Consider the following 11,786-nt stretch of genomic DNA (forward strand, 5'->3'; position numbering starts at 1 on the left):
ACACGAAATTTCATTATTATTTCTTTCCTGGAAAGTTTTATTTTTGGTGGCAATTACGTCTGCAAGAAGAATTTCAGAATTGCAAGCGTTGTGGGCAGAAGAGCCTTTTCTAAATTTTTTTGAGAATAGGGTAGTTCTAAGAACTAATCCACAATTCCTACCAAAAGTTGTGACAGAGTTTCACATAAATCAAGAGATTGTTTTGCCCTCTTTTTGTATGAATCCTACAAACGAAAAGGAGAAGCGTTTGCATAACTTGGATATTGTGAGAGCGCTAAAAGTTTATGTTCAGAGAACAAAAGAAGTTCGAACAGTCAAGAATCTGTTTGTTCTAACAACTGGTGCTAGAAAGGGTCAAATGGCCTCAAAGGCGACATTGGCGCTGTGGATTAAGGACTGTATCCTCAAAGCGTATCAAGTGAGGCAGAGAGAGCCACCTGTGAGCTTGAAGGCACACTCTACAAGAGCAATGGCCGCTTCCTGGGCGGAGAAAGGATCCGCTTCAGTGGAAGAATTATGTAAGGCGGCAGGATGGTCGTCGATACATACATTTACAAAACATTACAGACTGGATGTAATGTCTTCAGCAGACGCTAAGTTCGGGAGGAAAGTTCTTAGCGCAGCTCTATGAAAGTTTGAAGAAGTTGTTCTGAAACTATGATTTATGATTATTATGATTTCGAGGAGGCAACAATTCGGTGCTGGTTGTGAGTATGCCCTCCCGAAAATAATAACTGCTGGGGTATGACCCATAGTAATGGCTGCCATGGGGGAAGGTAGAGGAAATATCAGATTATTACCTGGTAATATGTTTTCCTCTACTCCACCATGGCAGCATATATTCCCATCCCTTACGAATTGTTGTGTATTGTGTTATGTGGAATAATTATTTCTGTTTATGTATTAAAGCTGGAGAATGCAAGACACCGGAGCAGGGAGGTGGAGCCTTCTTATAGGGGCTGGTGTCTTTTTTTCTTTTCCGAAGGACTACCCAGAAGGGAGGAACCCATAGTAATGGCTGCCATGGTGGAGTAGAGGAAAACATATTACCAGGTAATAATCTGATATTTCTCAGAGTGGTTAGGAAGAGATTGTGTATTATTAACAGGAATCCATGAGAGACTGCTGTCAGAAGGCACTAACCGATATGAGGACCCTCACGGGGTTAGAGGATACAAGTGATTCTCATAGGAATTAGCAATTAGTATTTTGATGAGTTTTCAATTACTCACCCTGTCACAAGTTTCTGAACATCTATGGAACACAAGAAATAGTTTTTAATTTTTTTTTACAACAAAGCATATTATTTAATACCCATAGTATTTGCAACACTCTGTTATTGCAGGTTATCTACCCAGTGTGATTATTCTTATTTATTTTTTGGTGCAAATAAATTCACTTTATAGTTATGGAAGTATTACAGTCATCTAGTCATTGATTTATGATCTGCATATCTCTTACTATCATATAGCAGATAGTCAGGACTTACTACATTTATTTACAGCACAGTCCAATATACGTGGACTCAATTAAGCCAAAGTTTTATTGACAGCCCCACTATGTCCCACAATGAGTTGCATGATTCCTACCACGATGCTGATTCAATATGTTTATGATCTAATGATGTGTTTAAATTCCTTACAGGATTCTCTTACTGACACCTTTTCTATTACTACTACTAAATCTAACTGACACAGAGCTGACAAAGTACAATATACTGATACATACCTCCCAACTTCTGCAGCTGGGAGGTCGGGACTCTCGCGCGGCGAAGCTCACTTGCGAAAAGGGGGCGTGGCCTCGTGGGATGACGCGTCCTCCGGCCGCGCCCCCGTTTTCTGCCGCTCGTCGGCGCTGAATAGATGCTGTGCGCATGCGCACAGCGTCTATTCTTGGCAGGCTGGGGGGACTCCCAACTGTCCCCCCCCCCACCGCGGGACAATAACGGGACGCGGGAACGTCCCCGAATATCGGGACGTTCCCCCGCGGTAAGCGGGACATTTGGGAGGTATGCTGATAACATCATTGCTTCATTTGAGGCTCTGATACACGCACTGACCGAAACCACAGCACTGGATATATCAGATATCTGTCTTTACTATAATGAACAACAAGCCGTGGCCTTGGGAATTGGAACACATATACACATGGGGGTTCACATAGACCCATTGGGTGCAACAGTTGCGCACTTGACCGAGTGGCATCTGCTTTACCAACATGTTTAAGGACTGTGGCGGCTGCTGCAGCCCTTGTATAGAAATTACAGAACACTGCACCCTAGGGGCGAGATTCTCTATCACAGAAATGCGGTAAAAACCCCGTTATCGGGGTTTTTACCGCGTTTCTGTATTCTCTAACCCCCCTTCGCAGTGGCAGCGCTGCGGAGGGAATCGCCAGAAAAAGCTGGCGGTTCCCTGCAGAATCCTATGGGCTTCTTACCGCAGCGCTGTGTGAGGGATCCGTCACGGATCCCTCCCAGCATGCCCCGCGGCCGGAGCGTCGGTCTACGCATGCGCAGACGGACTCCCGGGTCATAGACCTGGAAGTCCAGCAACGGCGCCGCATCGCAAGGGACAGCTCTTACCGCAAGAGCTGTCCTTTGCGTTAATGACCGCATATTTTAGAGAATATGCTGTCATTAGAAATGCGAATGCCGGCGATACTGGGCTGCGGATTTTAGAGAATCCCGCCCATTGTGTCTCTAATACTACATATCTTCTAATGAACTCCTCAAGGACAAGACACGTTTCCAGTGCATGGATCGCTCGTTGGGAACTTTTGCTCCCGGCGCCACATGACCTGACCATTGTCAGGGGTGGTACGCTAAATCCTGCTACTCTGCTGCCTGGTGGGACCTAGGAGTCCCAGAGGATGGAGGGAGAGTAGAAGGATTTAGAAGATGATTCAGTGCCGGAACTTATGAGTTCATGAGGCCCAGGTGCAAATCTACATTTTTGGGCCCTCCTCTTCCACTCCAACCCAAGTTCACAATATGCCACACAGCAGTGGGTGGCAGAAGTGGGCCCCTTAGTCTTCAGGGGCCCCGGTGCAATGCACCTGCTGCACCAATGGTAGTTCCGCCTCTGAGATGATTGTGAGGAATATTTAAAGCAAAATTTCTCCAATCAGACCTGATATCTCTGACACGCCACTGCCATCTACAAAGATTGCAGTTGTCACCAACAAGGAGACTCGGGATGGCCATATACGGGATATGCGGTAGTATTGGATTTAGAGATCCTCATTTTCCATCTTGATTTTGCTAAACGGTTTTAGTCAAAATTGAACATGTTAACAAATGCACATTGAGAACACGTTATTTAGGGTGGGTGTGGAGAATACCATGAGTTGACTTGAGGTTTTTTTGACTCCTCAGCAGCCACTGAATCTGTCCCCTTATAAGATCATTATTTGAATTGATATATACATTTTTTGGGGGAGACCATCAAACCGTATTCAACATCCAGCAGCAGACTTGTCACTCTAATTCTCACAGCATCTAAAGACTTTACCAGAAAAGCAAACAAGCTTATGAAGGGTGAGAAAATTCTTACAATTAAATGTCTCGTAGATCAAAGGCAAGACCCGTCCCTGTGAAACAAACCGGTTGAATTAATGCGTCTCACTGCAAGAAGGTTTCCGACCCGGTGGTGATATCAGTTGAAGGAAAAAGATACTGATGCAGATAAATATTGTGACTTTGGTTTTAACTTAATAAACTTATTGGATGACGGGCCTGTCCAGGGCCCCCACACAGACCAAGACAAGATCCACGGAATCGGGGGCATCCTTAGTGGTGTCCCTGCGGGTTGTGGGCAAGAAGAGGTCCACTGAATTGGGGGATACCCTTAGTGGTGTCCCTGCGGGTTGTGGACAAGGTGTAAAAGAAGGATTCCCATGAGTGACCAAGTTTCCCATACACTCACTGACTGAAGAAGTCATTCTTGTTTTTTTAAGTTTCCATCTTTTTATAGTGAATGAGGGTTACCAGGGATTGGTTGCTGGCAAGGACAGTGTGTATAGTTATCAAAGAGGTATTACTAGAGTCATGGTGGTGTATTTTACTTCTGCTTTTAAGTTTAATCCCACAAGTATAGTAATAATCATAACAGACACACATATACATCATACTACTATATCCCTATAGATTGTAAGCTTGCAGCAGGGCCCTCCTACCTCCAAGTCTGTCTGTTGTTACCTAGTTTGTTTTATCACTGTCTACAATTGTAAAGCGCAACGGAATCTGCTGCGCTATATAAGACATTGTAACGGAATCTGCTGCGCTATATAAGACACTAACGGAATCTGCTGCACTATATAATACACTAACGGAATCTGCTGCGCTATATAAGACACTGTAACGGAAACTGCTGCACTATATAAGACGCTGTAACGGAATCTGCTGCGCAATATAAGACACTGTAACGGAATCTGCTGCGCTATATAAGATGCTGTAACGGAATCTGCTGCGCTATATAAGACACTAACAGAATCTGCTGCGCTATATAAGACGCTTTAACGGAATCTGCTGCGCTATATAAGACGCTTTAACGGAATCTGCTGCGCTATATAAGACACTAACGGAATCTGCTGCGCTATATAATACACTAACGGAATCTGCTGCGCTATTTAAGACGCTTTAACGGAATCTGCTGCGCTATATAAGACACTGTAACGGAATCTGCTGCGCTATATAAGACGCTTTAACGGAATCTGCTGCGCTATATAAGACACTAACGGAATCTGCTGCGCTATATAATACACTAACGGAATCTGCTGCGCTATATAAGACGCTGTAACGGAATCTGCTGCGCTATATAAGACGCTGTAATGGAATCTGCTGCGCTATATAAGACGCTGTAATGGAATCTGCTGCGCTATATAAGACACTAACGGAATCTGCTGCGCTATATAAGACACTAACGGAATCTGCTGCGCTATATAATACACTAACGGAATCTGCTGCGCTATATAAGACACTGTAACGGAATCTGCTGCGCTAAATAAGACGCTGTAACGGAATCTGCTGCGCTATATAAGACACTAACGGAATCTGCTGCGCTATATAAGACGCTGTAACGGAATCTGCTGCGCTATATAAGACGCTTTAACGGAATCTGCTGCGCTATATAAGACACTAACGGAATCTGCTGCGCTATATAATACACTAACGGAATCTGCTGCGCTATATAAGACGCTGTAACGGAATCTGCTGCGCTATATAAGACGCTGTAATGGAATCTGCTGCGCTATATAAGACACTAACGGAATCTGCTGCGCTATATAATACAGTAACGGAATCTGCTGCGCTATATAAGACACTAACGGAATCTGCTGCGCTGTATAATACACTAACGGAATCTGCTGCGCTATATAAGACACTAACGGAATCTGCTGCGCTATATAAGACACTGTAACGGAATCTGCTGCGCTATATAAGACGCTGTAACGGAATCTGCTGCGCTATATAAGACACTAACGGAATCTGCTGCGCTATATAATACACTAACGGAATCTGCTGCGCTATATAATACACTAACGGAATCTGCTGCGCTATATAAGACACTAACGGAATCTGCTGCGCTATATAAGACACTAACGGAATCTGCTGCGCTATATAATACACTAACGGAATCTGCTGCGCTATATAAGACACTGTAACGGAATCTGCTGCGCTATAGAAGACGCTGTAACGGAATCTGCTGCTCTATATAAGACGCTGTAACGGAATCTGCTGCGCTATATAATACACTGTAACGGAATCTGCTGCGCTATATAAGACACTGTAACGGAATCTGCTGCTCTATATAAGACACTCTAACGAAATCTGCTGCTCTATATAAGACACTAACGGAATCTGCTGCGCTATACAAGACGCTGTAACGGAATCTGCTGCACTATATAAGACGCTGTAACGGAATCTGCTGCGCTATATACGACGCTGTAACGGAATCTGCTGCGCTATATAAGACACTGTAACGGAATCTGCTGCGCTATATAAGACACTCTAACGAAATCTGCTGCTCTATATAAGACACTAACGGAATCTGCTGCGCTATACAAGACGCTGTAACGGAATCTGCTGCGCTATATAAGACGCTGTAACGGAATCTGCTGCGCTATATACGACGCTGTAACGGAATCTGCTGCGCTATATAAGACACTGTAACAGAATCTGCTGCGCTATATAAGACACTGTAACGGAATCTGATGCGCTATATAAGACACTAACGGAATCTGCTGCGCTATATAAGACACTAACAGAATCTGCTGCGCTATATAAGACACTAACGGATCTGCTGCGTTATATAAGACACTGTAACAGAATCTGCTGCACTATATAAGACACTGTAACGGAATCTGCTGCGCTATATAAGACATAAGATCTGCTGCGCTATATAAGACACTGTAACAGAATCTGCTGCGCTATATAAGACACTGTAACGGAATTTGCTGCGCTATATAAGATAATATCGGAATCTGCTACGCTATATAAGACACTAACGGAATCTGCTGCGCTATATAAGACACTGTAACGGAATCTGCTGCGCTATATAAGACACTGTAACGGAATCTGCTGCTCTATATAAGACACTGTAACGAAATCTGCTGCTCTATATAAGACACTAACGGAATCTGCTGCGCTATACAAGACGCTGTAACGGAATCTGCTGCGCTATATAAGACGCTGTAACGGAATCTGCTGCGCTATATAAGACACTGTAACAGAATCTGCTGCGCTATATAAGACACTGTAACGGAATCTGATGCGCTATATAAGACACTATTGGAATCTGCTACGCTATATAAGACACTGTAACGGAATCTGCTGCGCTATATAAGACACTAACAGAATCTGCTGCGCTATATAAGACACTAATGGATCTGCTGCGTTATATAAGACACTGTAACAGAATCTGCTGCACTATATAAGACACTGTAACGGAATCTGCTGCGCTATATAAGACATAAGATCTGCTGCGCTATATAAGACACTGTAACAGAATCTGCTGCGCTATATAAGACACTGTAACGGAATTTGCTGCGCTATATAAGACAATATTGGAATCTGCTACGCTATATAAGACACTAACGGAATCTGCTGCGCTATATAAGACACTGTAACGGAATCTGCTGCGCTATATAAGACCCTGTAACGGTGTCTGCTGCGCTATATAAGACACTGTAACGGAATCTGCTGCGCTATATAAGACACTGTAACGGAATCTGCTGCGCTATATAAGGTGCTGTAACGGAATCTGCTGCGCTATATAAGACACTGTAACAGAATCTGCTGCGCTATATAAGACACTGTAACGGAATCTGCTGCGCTATATAAGACACTGTAACGGAATCTGCTGCGCTATATAAGACACTGTAAATAAATAAATACTACTGATGCTCCTAGGTTTCGGTATGCATCAGAGGATGGTAAAAAAAATACTGATAGCCAATATGTTAAACTAATTAGAAGGTTTAAAATAAATATATGAGTAATAACATAAAAGTAACTGAGAACGCCCACACCAGAACCATTGATACAATATATCTAGTGAGGTATCAGTAAAGAAGAGGCATTCTAAGTAAGGATGGTAACAATGGTGCAAACATAATATCTATATGCAAACTGACACTTCTTCTTTAAACGCTCATCATGAGATGATAGAAAGAAAAGGGAAACTGATTGTCGGGTATATTATCATCTACGGTATCACTCCGGTAATGTTGGGTTAATGCTACTTACAGTATATTTGCAGTCAAATCAAACAACACTTAACTTTCTATGTAGGATTCACACAAGTGAATCTTATGAGGTTACTGACTCTCCCCAGTTTAAAACTAACAAAGTGTCCAAAGTATAATCAGGAAAGTATCACATGTATTAACAAAATTTAATTGTTTCTTATGATGTTTTCTCAAACATACTAAGGGCCTTATTCTGGTCTGTGCGGCCGGAGCCGAATATGCGGCCAGGACCGTGCGTCCTAAACCCCGCCTTCCGTACGGATCGCTCACTCCGTCCGAATGCGGTAAGCCGCTGACCGCACGGAGCACGAATGGATTTCTCCTCCTCCATCTCTGGGAACCTCCCCCATCATTCGATTATCGCATACCATCGAATGCAGGACCGAGTGGTCAGGCAGCTCCCGCGAGCTCAGACCACACGGGCATTTCTCCGTGCAAAAGCAGGGATCTGGGCGGGCAGCTGACATCCGGCGATGTCATATGTCCGCCCTCTACACGTGCGTCACGGCCGCATTACCATACGTACGCCCAGCGTTTGCATGGGAACGCCCATGAAACGCGGGGTGTAAACATATGGTAATGAGCCCAAATAGCCCTTCACACCCCTCTCCACCCCCTGTTCGTAGTGTACACATTTCATGCGGAATTTGGACGTATGTCCCTTTCGCACATGCGCAGACACAAAACATTGGCGGACCGACCGCACGCGGACATATCCGCACCAACCAGAATAAGGGCCTATGTTATAAGCCGTGGACATTACCACAAGGATCATAGTATATTTGCAAACTTAAGGTTTCTAAATGGTTTACAAACCAGATCTATTGTAATAAATTTTACTTTTACTAATTAATACAGTGAACATGAACATTTGAAAGTAACATATGGTATATTAACCCCTTACCGCCGCAGCCTGTTTTTGCCTTCCTGACAGAGCCCTTTTTTTCAAATCTGACATGTATCACTTTATGTGGGGATAACTTTTTATTGCTTTTACTTATCCCAGTGATTTTGAGAGTGTTTTCTCGTGACACATTGTACTTTAAGTTAGTGGTAAATTTTGGTCGATACAGTCTGTGTTTATTTGTGAAAAATACCAAAATGTCGTAAAGAAATGGAAAATTTTGCGATTTGCAAAATGTTAAATTTTCTGCTTGTGAGACAAATAATCATACCACTCAAAATAGTTAATAACTAACAAAGACCATATGTCTACTTTATGTTGCCATCATTATTTCAACCTCCTTTTTTTTTTTGGACACTAGGGGGCAGCAGAGACAAAATTATACACAGAACACAGAAAACGCTGCAATTGGCTGTTCACATTTGAACAGCCAATCGCAGCGATCGCCGATGGGGGGGGCATCGCTGCCCCCCCTGGGCAATGAGGGAAGATGTCTGCTGTCAGGGACAGCAGCCATCTCCCCTCTGTCACCGCGTCTATAGACGCGGTGACACTTTAAAGTCATGACGTACATTTATGCCATGCGTCGGGAAGTACATCCCGACCATGACGTAAATGTACCTCAAATGTCGGGAAGGGGTTAAAAGAAACATTTATTTACATTATCCCCACATTATAACATTTGATTGGTACAAACATCACAAATACTAAACTGATGGTGACGTTAAAATGAAAACTGGATAAAATGATTTGGGGTAAAAAAATTAGTTTACTAAACAGGTGTGAGTGATGTCATTCCCTACAGTTGGTTTATTTGGTTAAACCACAATTACTGGTTCGCATAAGTCAATGTTATATATGCTTTGAGAAGTTTAATGTTTTTTTGCCAAGATAATATTATTGATTCCTCTGTATATTAGGGAAATGCCTCAAGAATGTTTTCCGGTGTATTAAGAGAGACTGATGATGCGTTTTGCGAGATATATGAACTTTCATCGGATATATGACCAAGTTCAGAGGATGGAACTGTTAAAACAGAAATAACGCATCAATAATTCTATGCTTTTGTTATACTCTGTTTTCTCAAATACTGTTATTTATTGCTGCAGATGGTGTTAGCTTGTTGCACAAGGTACTAGCCACGGCGTATGAGGCCTACCCTTTGCGCTAAGCAGCAGGTGTTTGTTAGAAGCAGCAACCATTTTGGCAACCATGACTTGCATAAAAATATTATAAAATGGCTGAAGATACAGAACAGTGCTGTAAAAGTGATTTCTTATAGAGAATTGTTTTTGGTTTTAGAAGCTTAAGAATGTGATGTTGACAGTATAATGGAGCAAGGACAGACAGCTAGTCTCCACAAAACTTATCAATAATATGGGAACAGGGCCACACATGCGTAGACCCCAAGGCCACTGAATCTTTGCCTAGTAACAAGGAAGTTGGGTGTTGGGTTAATTATGACATCATGATTAAGACATGACAGAGCTTGCCAATAAGACTCAATGCTTATGAGTAATTAATTAATGTGATTAAGGTTTAAATATCAGAGTTAGAGAAGGAAGAGGAAGGCAGTTGAGGAAGAACAGGCAAGCACGGGGGGGGGGCTGGAGGTAACTATGAAGGAGGTTTAATGGCTGATCACTGTCCTTAAAAGGTTTTCATTTTGATTTGATTTAGAATTATTGTTTAAGTATTAGCTAATCAATTTCATGTTTCTTGTGTTAGTCTGCATTTGCAAATACTTGTAATGAAGCTATTTTTCAAGTAAAGCATTGTCATACATTTTATAACAAGGTTGTGTTGGTGTGCAATCATTTCAGCATTGCCGTTATATTTAAAAGTTATAAAGTAAATATATATAAGTTTGGGTTATCAATCATATCCAGGCATTATCAGGAATTTTTTTTGTAAATATGCTTATTAAGGTTCTCACATCAATAGCAGCAAGTCATACATTCAAAAACAACCAATTTTGATTATATTGTAATGTTTACCCAAATTACTAGCACATTTTATCTGACAGATACTTCTGGATCTTTCGCCTTTTCAAAGGCTTTGTAAATAGCTTCTTTGAGTGTGTTTGGTCTGCTGTCAATAAAGGGGGCTTATACTCTATAGAATTTAGATACAGGTATATGAGCATTTTTAATAGTATTGTAGCGATCGTAATACATGTATTTCATCAGGAGGGTTTCCACATCCATCACAGAGGGGATGTTAGGTTTTATCCAGGTGTTGAGGATGACCTTTTTGGCTACTGTTACCACCATTGTAAGGATCATGATGAGGTGGGAGTGAGAGGGGGGTATAGCCCAAGTTTCGAAATTTGCAAATAGTAGGGGAAGGGGGTCTAGGGTGGCGGAAATATGGAAAGTACGTTTAATAAAATAGACTATTTTATACCAATTTTTTTTTTATACATCTACAGGACCAGAAGTTGTGGAAGAATGTCGCTGTATGAAACCTACATTTTGGGCACGAACCATTCTCCTCTGGGAGTAAAAGTGATCTACGGTGTTGGGAGATGTATGCCCTGTGTACCAACTGGACATGTACTTCCTGCAACACTGAAGAGCCTAGAATTTTAATAGTTGTTTCATAATGTTTAAAGATGGAATCATTATTTGGAAATAAAGGAATGTCTTTTGACCAACTGAGAGTCGTGGCAGTCCAGTATTTTTCCTTGGGTAATAAAGACAATTCTCTATAGAGTAATTTAGTTTTAAATTGACCTCTCTCAAATTTTGACATTACCATTGACATCTTTGATCGTGGTGTAGTTAGGGGGAATAGATTTGTTAGGGCTCTGGCATAGTGGTGTAGCTGATGGAGTGAAAACCCGGAGTTAAGGGGACCGAATGCAGCCTGCCCCCCGGGTTGAAGACCTGGGACATGCTTCATAGGCCTTTTTGGCACAGTCTACGGAATATGGCGCAATTAATACTAGGTAGGAACATGGGGTTTCCCAGGGGGAGACGCGAGGATCACATCCAAGGGCTCCAGAAACAGAACACCATGCCGAGTGTATATCAATGAATAGTTTGTTTTTCCAGAGTGGAGGGGGAAGCTGTGACTTTGGAGTATGGAGTAGGGCTCCTGGGGAGTAAGGGGTGCACATAGCGCTATCTAATGT

At 42.4% G+C, this 11,786-nt stretch overlaps 1 protein-coding gene across 1 annotated transcript in view; it reads left to right on the forward strand.

The window, feature by feature from the left end:
* The window catches only part of HGH1 (HGH1 cochaperone), a 149,618-nt gene extending 138,370 nt beyond the window's left edge, over positions 1-11,248 (forward strand). Inside the window, exon 6 of the mRNA XM_083145062.1 lies at positions 11,082-11,248. Within this exon, the coding sequence (XP_083001188.1) occupies positions 11,082-11,114 (33 nt within the window). The 3' untranslated portion in view covers positions 11,115-11,248. The remainder of the gene's footprint in view (positions 1-11,081) is intronic.
* Positions 11,249-11,786: the final 538 nt, after the last annotated feature.

This window comes from Crinia signifera, chromosome 5 (assembly GCF_055691185.1).
Source record: "Crinia signifera chromosome 5, ASM5569118v1, whole genome shotgun sequence".
In the NCBI taxonomy this organism is placed as follows: domain Eukaryota; kingdom Metazoa; phylum Chordata; class Amphibia; order Anura; family Myobatrachidae; genus Crinia; species Crinia signifera.